This window comes from Oncorhynchus keta, chromosome 34 (genome assembly GCF_023373465.1).
Source record: "Oncorhynchus keta strain PuntledgeMale-10-30-2019 chromosome 34, Oket_V2, whole genome shotgun sequence".
NCBI lineage: Eukaryota > Metazoa > Chordata > Actinopteri > Salmoniformes > Salmonidae > Oncorhynchus > Oncorhynchus keta.
The window spans coordinates 76289829-76305721 of NC_068454.1; the positions used below are offsets into that span (position 1 = coordinate 76289829).

The 15893-nt window shown below is 45.1% G+C and overlaps 1 protein-coding gene across 1 annotated transcript; it reads left to right on the forward strand.

The window, feature by feature from the left end:
- The first annotated feature begins 1605 nt into the window (after positions 1-1605).
- Positions 1606-15198, forward strand: rasip1 (Ras interacting protein 1). Its single transcript, XM_052494945.1, is given in 17 exon segments — positions 1606-1930; positions 2948-3078; positions 5040-5473; positions 6028-6288; positions 6410-6654; positions 6762-6935; positions 7343-7547; positions 7857-8155; positions 8365-8526; positions 8907-8947; positions 9626-9780; positions 10099-10211; positions 10328-10447; positions 10450-10621; positions 10992-11155; positions 11610-11751; positions 14210-15198. Coding segments are annotated over 16 exon segments (2997 nt in total). The 5' UTR covers positions 1606-1930; the 3' UTR covers positions 14389-15198.
- Positions 15199-15893: the final 695 nt, after the last annotated feature.

Genomic DNA, 15893 nt, shown 5'->3' on the forward strand with positions numbered 1-15893 from the left:
ACCTGCCTGGTGTGTTCCTTGTTCTTCATGATGCTCTCTGCGCTTTTAACGGACCTCTAAGACTATCACAGTGCAGGTGCATTTATACGGAGACTTGATTACACACAGGTGGATTGTATTTATCATCATTAGTCATTTAGGTCAACATTGGATCATTCAGAGATCCTCACAGAACTTCTGGAGAGTTTGCTGCACTGAAAGTAAAGGGGCTGAATAATTTTGCACGCCCAATTTTTCAGTTTTTGATTTGTTAAAAAAAAAAAAAAATTGAAATATCCAATAAATGTCGTTCCACTTCATGATGGTGTCCCACTTGTTGTTGATTCTTCACAAAAAAATACAGTTTTATATCTTTATGTTTGAAGCCTGAAATGTGGCAAAAGGTCGCAAAGTTCAAGGGGGCCGAATACTTTCGCAAGGCACTGTATATGATATTATAGTAGCCTTAGCCAACTGGTTCAGATATTATGATGAATCCAATGTAACTTTCTCTCTTTCTCCTGTTCTTGCTCCCCCTCTCTCCCTGCCTGTCCTCTCTTTTCCTATCACCATCTTCCTGTTGTAGACAAGGTCAGAGGCCACAGGTGTCCCTCTTTCTCTGACTTCCTGTCTCACTGTTTCCTTCTTCCACTTTTCAGCAAAAACCTGCTGCTCAAAGTATGTCCTTTTCTAGAAAACATTATAGGCCTGTTTCTTGATGCACTACAATGTAATTTCTTGGGCAATCAAAGATCTGAACTCTGGACTACACTTTAAAAGCAACATTCCTGTGGACAACTAGACAAAGGGTATACGTTCTGACTGACTGCTATCATTTTTAAGCTGGGAGCATAAACTCCTTTTCTCTCAGTGGCTGTGTTAAAGTAATTAGTTGTCCAAATTAATCACAGATTCTCACTGCCCCCCCAGTCCCCGCCCCGTCCTCCACCCTCACCCCATCTTCTCCGTACCCAACCCCAGCGCTCCAAAGCACCCTAATGACAAAGACAATGGTCTAACGGAATCCGACCAGTGTGCATGTGTGCTTGGGGGAGACAGGGGAATGCTGGATTAACCCCTCCCCCATTCTCTATTCCTAGTCTTATCTCTTTATAGTGTGTATGTACAGTATATACAGTGTGTCCAGGGAGGGTACAAGGGGCCAGCAAGTGTGTGCATCACAAAATAATCTCCCCATTTCCTCTCTCTCTCTCTCTCTCTCTCTCTCTCTCTCTCTCTCTCTCTCTCTCTCTCTCTCTCTCTCTCTCTCTCTCTCTCTCTCTCTCTCTCTCTCTCTCTCTCTCTCTCTCTCTCTCTCTCTCTCTCTCTCTCTCTCTCTCTCTCTCTCTCTCTCTCTCTCTCTCTCTCTCTCTCTCTCTCTCTCTCTCTCTCTCTCTCTCTCTCTCTCTCTCTCTCTCTCTCTCTCTCTCTCTCTCTCTCTCTCTCTCTCTCTCTCTCTCTCTCTCTCTCTCTCTCTCTCTCTCTCTCTCTCTCTCTCTCTCTCTCTCTCTCTCTCTCTCTCTCTCTCTCTCTCTCTCTCTCTCTCTCTCTCTCTCTCTCTCTCTCTCAGGATATAGGTGTTGTCCAGCATGAAGGAAGGAAATTCTGTCACTTAGAACAATGGGCCTGTTTCTCTATCTATAGACCTACAGAGGCAGAGAAAGAGAGAGAAGGAGCCCTTACCACCATTACCTAGAAGACAGACAGAAAACACAAAGAAAAAGAGAGAGTGGAGAAAAATATGTTCTGATTTTAAAGAGGCTATATTGATGAAGAGAACGTGTTCGAGAGAAAGAGAGATACCTGTGGTATCACAGATAGACGTTTTGAAAATGGAGTTTTTGTCTTGGGGAAAAAGGAAAATACTAAGTTGTTTTTAACCATTTTGTTTTTTTCTGTTGAGAAGGACTAATAAAATACTTATACGAAGAGGGAACTGCCGTCTTTCTCGGTAAGTACTTTCAAAACGCTTTTATTGTAGAGGGCCTATTGTGTTGCATTGGTTCGTTACTTTTCCATGACATTTTTTTACATTTGAGCTGTCATCCATGATAAGCTAGAGATCATAATGTTGATAATTTTCCACCGTAAAATGTTGCTGATATGTTCTTGCTGTTTCTTTTGCCACATTGCATTATAGAAAGTAGAATAAAATAAAAAATAGATTAGTTGGGTTCAAATTTGAACCGCTCTACTTTAATTTTTCAGTTTGACACATCATTTTAGAAGGATTGAAGCTGCCCCTAAGCACAGATCTTAGTATCAGTTTTCCCTCCCCAAACTCTACATTCAAGTGAAAACTTCAGACTGACCTTAGGTCAGTGTCTAAGGGTGATTTCATTCTACTCCTAGTTGTAGGCAGAGGGACAGACATGTATTGACCTAAAGAGTGGGGATTTCCCTTTCAACATGACAACTGGATCTGAGGCCTGTACAATACACTTCCTGTTTGGATAAGGAGGAATGACACACATTCAATTTAGAGTACCTTTGTGACAAAGATGTCATTTACAGTGCTGTAACGTAAGAATTTGAGATGATTTGAGCCAGGTGTAACCTATCTACCATTTGAATTATTATAATAAGTTTTGTAACAATGGGGGGCAACAATCACTTCCACAGCCAAATTGCTTTGGTGTGTAGCAATGAACAATTCTACAAGGATCCGGAGGATCTCAAACTATTCATGATGATGACCTTAAACTATTCATTATTTGACAATTTAAGGATTACATACCCCTAGTTGGGTTGTTTGGAGGAAGATGTCTTCCTCCCCCTGATAATTCAACCTTTGATTTATGTCCAAATATATCAAGGGCCTGTTTCAGGCCCACGTGAATAGAATGTAAAGCAGTATAGTCCACACACATCTAAATGAATTAACTCAAAGATGATGAACATTTGATCTGTGTTCTTTGAGTTCTCACATTACACAATACCTTTATCTCTCTCTCTCGTTGGTTCTCAGATGGATCAGATGGAGGGGACTGACAGTCCTCGCTTCAGGAAGCTCCATTTCCCTGTGGGTCTGTGGATCAACTCTCCCAGGAAACACTTTGCCAAGCTGGGGGGCCGCTGGCCCAGCGCTGTCTCTGTCAAGTCAGTCTCTCTGCTACCTACAGTTGAAGTTGGAAGTTTACATACTCCTTAGCCAAATACATTTGAACTCAGCTTTTCACAATTCCTGACATTTAATCATAGTACAAATCCCCTGTCTTAGGTCAGTTAGGATCACCACTTTATATTAAGAATGTGAAATGTCAGAATAATAGTAGAGAGGATGATTTATTTCAGCTTTTATTTCTTTCATCACATTCCCAGTGGGTCAGAATTTTACATACACTCAATTAGTATTTGGTAGCATTGCCTTTAAATTGTTAACTTGGGCCAAACGTTTCAGGTAGCCTTCCACAAGCTTCCCACAATAAGTCGGGTGAATTTTGGCCCATTCCTCCTGACAGAGCTGGTGTAACTGAGTCAGGTTTGTAGGCCTCCTTGCTCGCACACGCTTTTTCAGTTTTGCCCACAAATTTTCTATGGGATTGAGATCAGGGCTTGTGATGGCCACTCCAATACCTTGACTTTGTTGTCCTTTAGCCATTTTGCCACAACTTTGGAAGTATGCTTGGGGTCATTGTCCATTTGGAAGACCCATTTTTGACCAAGCTTTGACTTCCTGACTGATGTCTGGAGATGTTGCTTCAATATATCCACATCATTTTCCTGCCTTGAGATGTTGCTTCAATATATCCACATCATTTTCCTGCCTCATGATGCCACCTATTTTATGAAGTGTACCAGTCTCTCCAGCAGCAAACACCCCCACAACATGATGCTGCCACCCCCGTGCTTCATGGTTGGGATGGGATGGTGTACTATATAGCCTTTCAGGTTATATAGTACTAATTTTGCTGTGGATATAGATACTTTTGTACCTGTTTCCTCCAGCATCTTCACAAGGTCCTTTGCTGTTGTTCTGGGATTGATTTGCACTTTTTGCACCAAAGTACGTTCATCTCTAGGAGACAGAACGCGTCGCCTTCCAGAGTGGTATGACGGCTGCATGGTCCCATGGTGTTTATACTTGCGTTCTATTGTTTGTACAGATGAATGTGGTACCTTCAGGCATTTGGAAATTGCTCCCAAGGATGAACCAGACTTGTGGAGATCTACAATATATTTTCTGAAGTCTTTGCTGATTTCTGTTGCTTGTCCCATGATGTCAAGCAAAAATGTATTGAGTTTGAAGGTAGGCCTTGAAATACATCCACAGGTACACCTCCAATTGACTCAAATTATGTCAATTAGCCTATCAGAAGCTTCTAAAGCCATGACAAAATTTTCTGGACTTTTCCAAGCTTTTTAAAGGCACAGTCAACCTAGTGTATGTAAACTTCTGACCCACTGGAATTGTGATACAGTGAATTATAAGTGAAATAATCTGTCTGTAAACAATTGTTGGAAAAATGACTTGTCTCATGCACAAAGTAGTCCTAACTGACTTGCCAAAACTATAGTTTGTTAACAAGAAATTTGTGGAGTGGTTGAAAACAAGTTTTAATGACTCCAACCTAAGTGTATGTAAACTTCCAACTTCAAATGTATGTACAGTACCTCAATGTCACTTAGTCCAATGTTGATTCTGAACGATTTTGTTCTAGTCCAGCACTAACGCATCTGTCTCAACTAATCACACATTATCCCAGGTCTCTTAACTCCATCGGTCTTTTCGGTCTGTCTGCCTGTCGGTCTGCTGACTCGCTGTCTTTTCAGTTTGTTCTGTATTCAGTTTGTTTATCCTTCAGTCCTCCTCACTATATCTCCAGCCACATTCAAGTTAAGTGTGTGACATGTTTTTGCATACAATAAATTAACCAAGACAGCAGTTCGTTATGGACTAATTTGATTGTATGGTCATGTGTTACATGTCATGCAGTGTTCCTTGAATCTTGTGACCGTTTTCTAGCAGTTAATATTGTCTATGTTCAGTTCTGTCAACCATAACTCACAGCTGACTTCCCCTCTCTTTCTTTCCCCCTCCTCTCCTTCTCCCTCACTAGGTCCACCACCAGCTCTGACGCAGCGTCCCTCCACGAGGCCCCATCTTCCCTCTCCATCTCCACCCCCTCCCTCGCTCCCCCATCCCCCTCTCCCTCTCCGGCCTTCCTCCGGCCCCGTCCCGCCGGGCCCCAGTCCCGCACCAAGCGTCTTTCCCACCTCTTCCTGAGGGGGCGCTCCAACAGTGACCGAGACAAGGCCATAGGGGAGAAGGAGAGGGAGGTGTGGGCCCACTCTGCTGCCCCTTCCTCCCACCACTACCTGCCCCCTGCCTCCTCCACAGCCCCAGGCCTCATCAAGATCTATGGGGATGCTCTGTCTAGTGGGGCTAACTACCGCTCTTTGCTGGCCACCGCCCACTCTACAGCCAAACAGCTCATCGCCCAGGTCATCACCCGCTATACGGAGAGAGAGAGGGAGGAGACGGACGATGCAGGTAAGAGGCAGAAAGAGAAAGAGGGAGGAGACGGACGATGCAGGTAAGAGGCAGAAAGAGAGAGAGGGAGGAGATGGACGATGCAGGTAAGAGGCAGAAAGAGAGAGAGGGAGGAGATGGACGATGCAGGTAAGAGGCAGAAAGAGAGAGAGGGAGGAGACGGACGATGCAGGTAAGAGGCAGAAAGAGAGAGAGAGAGTACAGATCGAGTACACTACAGGGATTCATGTAAGAGAGGCGTGAAAGTACAGATAAACATGGGATTAGATTATTGTATGATTACCACACAATAACTATTATAGCCAAATGCTTTGGGACTTTCAGTATGTAGCCTATGAAGGACAGAAAATGACAGTAACTGTAGAGAAAGGGCCAGTGGCTTCCTGGTTTTCATATTCCTTGTTGACACATTTCATTGCACCATGAAGTCAGGCACCTAGCCAGAATTGTTCCAGTAAATAAACCACAGCTGTGAACACCTCAATTGAGCAATAATGTCCACTTTATGCAAGTCATATTCATAGGGAAAAAATTAGCCTGCCTCCCTCTCCTAGCCCTGCAGAAACACAGCCCGGAAGACTTCCTGTTGTGTGATGTCATTGGAAAGCCCATCCAGCAACCAGATGGAGCCTTCCAATGGGAGACAGAGTGTCGTAGGGGCGTGGCTGAATGGGAATGCCCACTGCTATTGGTGGACATGTGGCGGCCCAAGGATGGGTTTGAACGCCGCTTTGAGATCCAGAGACGGGACGACTACGAAAGAGAGGAGAGGGAGAAAGAGAAGGAGCGAGAGAGGGAAGGGGAGAACCACACAGGTAAAAGGACAATATAGAGTCTCTAGATGACCAGCTCTTACATCTGGGGTTTCTTACAGTCATCCAGTGAAAAGTGTAGTTTCTTTGTTTTTAATGATATGTCTGGTTGTCGTGGTGACAGGTGTACGTTGGAGGCGGAGCCGCATACAGTCGGGGGGCGGGGCTGAGGAGGGCGAGCGAGGTCATCGAGGACGGAACTCGGAACTCAGGAGGAGCATCAGCGACATGAACCTCAGCCTGAGGCGTCGCCAAGGAAACCACATCGGCAATGACCCCCGTCGCTCCGGAAACCACCCTAACAACAGTGCAGGACTTCAGGACAGGAAGAACATTGTGAGCATGATAGCTCCATTGGAGCACGGAGAGGTGAGGATGCGTTTCAACACATATTGCAACATGATAGAAACAGGTCAACCCCACCTAATCTCAGCAGTGCAGCAGTCTGACCATAAAGATTCCTCCCTCTGTTTTAGACGATGAGGTCAAAGGTCAGAGACGAGGTGGAGCGAAGGAACAAAGCAGACAAAGCAGTGGAGGAGGAGAAAGACTACTCAGCCTGCGACCTGGAAGTGATGTCACAGAGCCTGATCCTCCCGCCCACAGACCGACCCTACTTCTTGTTGCTGCAGGGCTACGACCAGAGCAAGGTTAGACCTGCGCCTCCCAGATGATCATACACACACACCCTGAACATGACATCATACCTGCATTCCCCTAATCGCCACATACCATCACTGTTTCCAACCCTTCCCCAGCCTTTCCCATTCAACCCTGAGCACAAAACAGACTCACAGCAACACAATACCTTTGTAGACACACACAACCCCACTGTGTACATCACTCCATCTCTCACAGTGACCTCACACAGGTCTTCATTGTAGCAAACTGTGACACACTTCATACCTTATCTCCTGACCTCCGCACAACTTAAGATCTCCAAGATGTCCCCTTATCATAACCATGTCCTTCAGATGATAACAAACTCCCTTCTCTCTTTCTTTCTTTATTTCCTTCTTCCGTTCTCCTCTGTGTGTGTTTTCTGTGTTTTCTACAGGACTTTGTTTTGTACATCATGGCAGGGCACACACACGTTTTTGGGCGGAAGCCAACGATGAGAGAGAGAGAGAAGGACAGAGAAAGGGAGAGGAAGGGGAAGAGGCCTCTGAAGGTGGAAACGTTCCTCTCTGCTCCAGACATGCTGGCCAGGCACCTGTTGGTCAGGAGAGACTCAGCCGTACCCGACGCTCCCCCTGGGCAAGGTAGGCCTGGTCCACAAACAACCCTAGTCCTAAATCCTGGCCCTACTCCTGTGATGTTTGCAGACCTCAACAAACAGAAATGTGCCTGCAAAATAGGGAGCCTTTTCCATATGTGCTTACATCTATCCAACCTGATTTTACAGTATTTCCCTGTCCACAATCAACCTCTAGAGATCCTCCCACTAGACACTTCTTGATACCCCCTTATATATGGTTAGAAACCTGTCATACATTTTTTATAAGCAGTTTATGAGCAGAACTTCAATTATAGTGTTACTAGTTAATCAACCATTTTCTCTCTCCCCCCAGCTCTGATGCGTCCCTTCAGAGGAGGATCTGTCACACACAACGGAGAAGCTCTCTACCGGGAGGCGGGGCTTAAACCTGGGGACGTGATTGGCATAGGAGGTCATTTTCTCTTCCTTTATCGTGACCCCCGCGTGACCCCGGCCCCTCCGCTGGCATTGGCGCTGCCTTGGCAAGCCGACGTTCCCTCCACCTGCTGCCTCTCGGGATTGGTGGACAGACAGGAAGCGTTGAGGCAGTACCTGGGTTCCACTGAGGCTGTGCTGCGGTTCCAGCCCCGCCACGCTGACGCTCTGCTACAGGTGAGAGAAGAAAGACCCCTGTGTCTGTTAGTTACACCACTGTGTCTGCTACCTGTCTGCTACAGATTAGAGAACTGTGTTATATAAGTGGGGGGAGGTACCTGAAACTTAAAGTATCCATTGTTACCACATATATTACTTTCTTGGTTGATATGAGCTGAAACAAGACCATAAATTAAAGCCACTGTTTCTCACTCTTTCTCCATCAGGAGGTAATCTCTAAGAACTCCTCTCCAGACTCAGAGGGCGGGCCTTTAGCCCCAGCCTTTCTCCTGTCAATCATGATTGACCATGCCTCCAAACACCTGGATCCCGCCCTCACGCCTCAGTTGCTGCTGAAAGCAGCCAATCAGATCAAAGGGATCGTTTGGGTGAGTTCATTTGAAAAACTGTCTAGGATCATCTCAGTTGTAATAACGCTAACTAGCCATAGCTCAGTCAAGACTGACACAGAAAGATCCACACCAGATAAAATAGTGTTGTAAAGTGCTATAAAGCCAGCCCCAGACTGACACGTCTTTCTCTGAAACCCTGTAGACTGTGAACAGGGATTCATTCAGACAGACAGATGCCTGTCACTATAGATGAACAGAACTGGGGATAAGCTGATGTCACTTCCTTCTGGAAACTGTGTTGTAATTGTCCTGGTGGCCTGTCCAGACTTTGTAATCCCCCCTTCTCCACCTCTGCCACTAAGCCGAGACGTGTCTCTCCTCTCATGTCCTCTCTTCCCTCTCCAACTCTTTTACAGGACAACATTAAGGAATTTGGGGATAAGCATCCCACGCAAAAGTAAGATCATTTCTGCTCAACGTCATATTTCAGCTGTTTCCTGTGTTTGGAACTTCCCTTAGGGCTGTATTAGGGGGAATCAAGAGAAGTGATTGTCCAGCTTGTGTCTCTGTAAATAATGTGATGAACATGCAGATACTATTTAGCATTATGCAAGGATTCATGATTAAAATATGTGACGTTTACACAAAGTATAAACTGTATATGATACTGATAAACTAATACTGTACACAAATATCTATTAATATGAATGTTTATTTGGCAGATGTTATCCCAAGTGAATAGCAGTTAACAGATGAAATCAGATGTAGTGGGACCCTGGGTCACACTTTATTTGGATAGTCTGGATTGTCCTTCTGTAGATGCTCTACATATGGTCCTATTATCAGCAAACTATCTGTTGATAAGTAACTGCATGCTAAGGTTAGGGTTAAGTTTAGAACAAGGGCTAGGATAATGGTTAAATTGAGGATTAGGTTAGGGTTAGTAGACAGTTTGTTGAAATGTTACTGATAGTCTGTAGAGCATCTGCAGATGGACTATGCAAATAAAGTGTTACTGAACCCAGTCACTGCATGCTCATTAAAATAGATCAAGGACTTGCTGTAACTCCTTGAGATAGATAGTGACAACAACTTCTATAACACTGTGTGTTCTGTTCTGGTCTGGTCGGTCCAGTTCCACAGAGCAGGAGGTTGAACTGAGTGCGCCCAGTGCTCAGAAGCTGTCCTCTGACCTTCGACCTCTGATGTTCTGGATGTCCAATGCCACAGAGCTCCTCAACTTCTTCCAGGTCAAAGCTGAGGCCATGGAGAGAGACTGGGAGTTTGAGGGTGAGACACCTGTGTCATAAGAGTCTGTTTCCTCTTGATCAATGCAGATCACCATCGATCATCTGCCAAAAAGCTTCTTTCTACAATAAAAGCATTTTGTAATATCAACCTTATCACTCTTTTTGACATCACATGGCTGTTGTATCTTTCTGTCTTCCTCTTCCTGTGTGACATTCCTGCTATCATCATTTAGTCCCACAGTAGTCAAAACAAGAGTTAGTTTCGTCATTGAGAAGTTAAATATATTTTGGATTGTTCTGCAATAATAGTAGTTATATGACAGTAGTTAGAAGTTAATGCATATATATTTACCCTCAGCTCCTGGTGACCCGGTGTTGTCAGCTGACCTGGACACCTGCTCCGAGGCCCTGGCGCAGCTTGATGACGTGATAATGCACACCTTCCAGCAGTGCGTGTACCACCTCACAAAGGTGAGGGAGGTTGAGTTACCTCACACTCAAGACACAATCAAGTTACCGTACATAATTATATCCCGATCAATACATGAATTCCTCTCTCTCTCTCTCTATCACTCTGTCTCTGTCAGACGCTATACTCCCTCCTGCCAGCTCTCCTGGACAACAACCCTTTCTCCAGCCCGGAGAAAGAGAAGGAGAGAGATGAGGGTAGGGAGATGGATGGGGGTGAGGGTGGTGGGGGGAGGGAGGGGGGGAAGACGTGTCCTCCCTCCCCCCTACGGTGGCTGGGCTGGTGGAGGTGTACCGCTGCTCCCTGATGCTGTCCCGGGAGGCCTGCCTCTCCCCCCCACTCACCTCCCAAACCTTCGGCTACCTCTTCTTCTTCACCAACACCTCCCTGCTCAACACACTGCTGGAGAGAGGTGAGAGGGCAGGGGTAATACTGGGGTCCAAGGTCAGGGGATGGTCTGAGGAAGCTGCAGTCATGAGCTAAGTGGATTCCACATTACACATGCAGAAATTGCTTTCCGCTACACAAGCCATTGTTTGTGCACAAACCATTTAGTGCAGAGGTTGTAAGGGGATGAGCGCTACCAAGCACAGTGAGACAGAGAATCTGGGTGCGGCTCTGAAATAACTTGAACTTTCCAACCCTGGTTCAGATGTGCACTAACACACACACACACTCCCTCTCTTTCTGTCTCTTCTTCCTCTTCTCTCTCTCTTTCTGTCTCTTCTTCCTCTTCTCTCTCTCTTTCTGTCTCCTCCACCCTCTCTCCCTCCCTCTCTCAGATGGTCTGTTCTCCTGGTCTAGAGCGGTCCAGATCCGTACAAACCTGGACCTGGTTCTGGACTGGCTGCAGGGCGCGGGACTTGGAGATATCGCCTCTGAGTTCCTGAAGAAGCTGTCCGTCACAGTCAATTTCCTGTGCGTCCCTAAGACCCGCCTCATCCAGGTATAAATAATGCTGGTTTAGCCAGTTAACAATCAGTCGATTTAGCAAGATAATGACCCAAATCAAAACATTCTGGATAAAGAATCATGTTTTGGTCTCATTGTTTTTGTTGTTGTGTTGTTCTTCCTCTAAACCTATTTGGCTTATCACACATCCACCCCTAGCCCCTACCTCTAGACACTTCCTGATGCCTTCTCCTAAAGCTGATTGGATCAGATAGGTATAAACTGCATGATAACCGCTCTAGGAAGCCAGATATACACGTTTTTCCATTAATTTGTTCACACCCATTTAGTTATATTCAGATATAAGGGGTCATCTAGAGGTGACAAGGGGCTAGGGGTAGATTTTAGATTTGGCATCCCATCTGTTGTAGACATTGCTGATATTGTCCACTTTTCCTCCTTCTCTGTTTTGTTGCTCATTGGTTGTTCTCTTGTCTCTCCTCTGCCAGTCATCCTGGGCCAGCCTACAGGAGGACCATGCCTTGCTAAGCCCCACCCAGCTGCACCATCTGCTGACCAATTACAAGCTGGGACCGGCCAGAGCCCCACCAACCTCCTGGGCCCCTCCCCCTGGGACGGATCTCAGTGGAGGTAAGACACGAGAGGGGAGGAGTTGGGAGTCCTGGAAGGTCATTATGTAGGAGCTAATGCTGCATTCATAACCAAGTGTGAAGGTAGTATTTACCATATACGACTGGGAATAAATCCATGTGAACTGTCCTCCAACTAGTAATTACTAGTGGGAAACTCGTCTGTCATCCCTGAGCTCCGACTTCTCCCACATGCTGATCTCTGACATCACCTACTAAGGAATAGACTTCGATAACAGCATTTTCGGTAGATAAATGTAACAACAAAACATTTATTATAAATAGCAATCTATTAATATGGTTTTTGAAAACTATAATTTGATTACAAGCATGATGGCTATAATTTTAGATTATGGTTAGAAGCCTCTTGGCTAGACCCTAGACCCACTCCAATTTGCATACCGCCCCAACAGATCCACAGATGATGCAGTCTCTATTGCACTCAACACTGCTCTTTCCCACCTGGACAAAAGGAACACCTATGTGAGAATGCTATTCGTTGACTACAGTTCAGCGTTCAACACCATAGTGCCCTCAATGCTCATCAACAAGCTAAGAACCCTGGGACTGAACCCCCCCTCTGCAACTGGATCCTAGACTTCCGGACGGGCCGCCCCCAGGTGGTAAGGGTAGGTAACAACACATCCACAACGCTGATCCTCAACACAGGGGCCCCTCAGGGGTGCGTGCTCAGCCCCCTCCTGTACTCCTTGTTCACTCATGACTGCACTACCAGGCACGACTTCAACACCATCATTAAATTTGCCGATGACACAACAGTGGTAGGCCTGATCACCGACAACAACGAGACAACCTATAGGGAGGAAGTCAGAGACCTGGCCGTATGGTGCCAGGACAACAACCTCTCCCTCAACGTGATCAAGACAAATGAGATGATTGTGGACTACAGGAAAAAGAGGGCCGAACACGCCTCCATTCTCATCGACGGGGCTGCAGTGGAGCAGGTTGAGAGCTTCAAGTTCTTTGGTGTCCACATCACCAACAAACTAACATGATCCAAGCACACCAAGACAGTTGTGAAGAGGGCACGACAAAACCTATTCCCCCTCAGGAGACTGAAAAGATTTGGCATGGGATCCTCAAAAGGTTCTACAGCTGCACCATCAACAGCCTGGTATGGCAACTGCTCGGCCTCCGACCACAAGGCACGACAGAGGTTAGTGCGAACAGCCCAGTACATCACTGGGGCCAAGCTTCCTGCCATCTAGGACCTCTATATCAGGCGGTGTCAGAGGAAGGCCCTACAAATTGTCAAAGACTCCAGCCACCCTAGTGCTATCACATGGCAAGCGGTACCAGAGCACCAAGTCTAGGTCCAAGAGGCTTCTAAACAGCTTCTACCCCCAAGCCATAAGACTCCTGAACATCTAATCAAATGGCTACCTAGACTATTTGTATTGCCTCCCCCCTCTCCACACCACTGCTACTCTGTTGTCATCTATGCATAGTCACTTTAATAACTCTATCTACATGTACATACTACCTCGACTAACCGGTGCCCCCGCACATTGACCCGCACATTGAATGTTACTTACCCTACATTATTCATCTCATATGCATATGTATATACTGTACTCTACATCATCGACTGCATCCTTATGTAATACATGTATCACTAGCCACTTTAACTATGCCACTTTGTTTACTTTGTCTACACACTCATCTCATATGTATATACTGTACTCGATACCATCTACTGTATGCTGCTCTGTACCATCACTCATTCATATATCCTTATGTACATATTCCTTATCCCCTTACACTGTGTATAAGACAGTAGTTTTGGAATTGTTAGTTAGATTACTTGTTGGTTATCACTGCATTGTCGGAACTAGAAGCACAAGCATTTCGCTACACTCGCATTAACATCTGCTAACCATGTGTATGTGACAAATACAATTTGATTTGATTTGATTTGATTTGACTCTGTACCGGCACCTCCCTTTATATATTGTTATTTTTATACTGCTGCTCTTTAATTACTTGTTACTTTTATGTCTTATTCTTATCCATATATTTTTTAAACTGCACTGTTGGTTAAGGTCTCGTAAGTAAGCATTTCACTGTAAGGTCTACCTGTTGTATTTGGCGCATGTGACTAAAATTTGATTTGATTTGGTTGATGAAGCTTGTTGGCCATTAGCCAATCGGTGTTTCTCAATGAGTTTAAAGTATGTGAATGCATCTAACTGGTATTTATGACTTCACAACTTCCAACTTGGTTATGAACACAACATTAGATACAACTTCAAACTTGAGATAGATAGAATGTTCATGTAAATTATGCATTTATGTCAATTAAAAAATGTTTGTGATCTCAAGTCAGGATTCAGCCCTGAGACATTCCGAACATTGTAAGTACACATGTATAGAAGGGGTATGATTTATTCCTAAGAATCTCAGACCACTAAATATCTGTTCATGCTTTTCTGTCCAAGACATCTTCGAAAGTTTCCTGGACCACCCCCCTCTCATCCTGCCAAATGAGACGCCTCAGCTGGACCTCTCGCAGCCAATCCCCAGCCCCGAGCTACAAAAGGAAGTGACACGCCTGCGCAACTTCCTGTGGGGACTCGACCAGGATGAGCTGCCAGCCAATCAGAGGACCAGGCTGTGAGCTCTGGAAAGTTCATCTCTGGGTAGAAGCTACCCTTAGGCACAGTTTTAGGATCAGTTCACCATCCGCCTTAACCATGAAGGGGGAAAGACACAAAACTGACCCTTGATCAGTATCTAGGGGCAATCTCATCCATCTCAGGCAACTTTGATATTAACACTATATTGAACCCCCTGTCGTAAGACAGATGCAATGGATAGGAATGGCAACTGGTGTGAGGAGTGGCAACTGGTGTGAGGAATGGCAACTGGTGTGAGGAATGGCAACTGGTGTGAGGAATGGCAACTGGTGTGAGGAATGGCAACTGGTGTGAGGAATGGCAACTGGTGTGAGGAATGGCAACTGGTGTGAGGAATGGCAACTGGTGTGAGGAATGGCAACTGGTGTGAGGAATGGCAACTGGTGTGAGGAATGGCAACTGTCAAAAGAAAGTCATAACACAATGTAATAGTTATCTAACTGTAAGACAATACAACTCTTATTTTACTGTTCTCTAAACACTCTTTATTTTGTAACACATTGCCTGAAATGCAGAGGTTGCCTGAAAAAGGAAAGTCCTGCAAAATGAAGCATAAATGATGGTATGACTATGTTATTATGTAAAAGATATCCCTGTAGGTCAGCTTTATACTGGATGGATGGATGCTCACAGATATTATCATATAAAGAATATAGTAAATGTGTATTGTCACAGAACATTAGATTGTATACCAAAGTAAACACTAACACTATGAAGGAAACTGTTTTACCATGTGTATTTTTATTTCTAACTGACTGTGCTGATATTATAAATCAACTGTTGGTACCCTATGATCTGTCCATAGTGTTTCCTTTGTTATGGCTGTTTTGTCCTTGTTTGGTTTTTTACTTTGATTGTACCACACAACTCAACAGCTAGACAGGTTCTGGAAAGGTGAATGTCCCGACTCATTTTTTACCCGGGGTGCCAGAATGAAAGGACCACAAGGTGGCGACGCAGCACTCAGTCAACCCCTGGAATGATGACTCAACAGTTACTAGACTAGGGAATTAGCGGGGGTCCCTGTCAATCAACCTGATTTCCGAAATATCATATTTCCTGTGTGATTAATAGGTTATTCCAACATAGACATAACATACGCACGATGGTGCTTCCGTGGCTTAGGAAGCAGATGACGACCACACTCGATGATGCCTGGCTGTGCCAAGGTGAACTGTCTGAGGGGTCAGAGAGAATGACTCCAATGCAATGGGTAAGATTTTTCATTTCCTCTCTGTGCGGTGATGACACATGCTGAACTGGCTGTGTGCAGTCTAATCAGTGTGTTTCTTTATTTCATTAATACGCCATATCCGATAGTTGGTCTCATAAAATGGCCAGTAGCTCGTTTACGTGAAATTAGTGTGCGGTTTTCGTGGACGGGCAGCAGACGAGTGATGTCAGAGCGTGTGGTGTAAGTAACATCTGTTTGTGTGACGGCTTGCGAGCGTCTCATAAACCATGTTACTGTAAGTAACCTAACGGT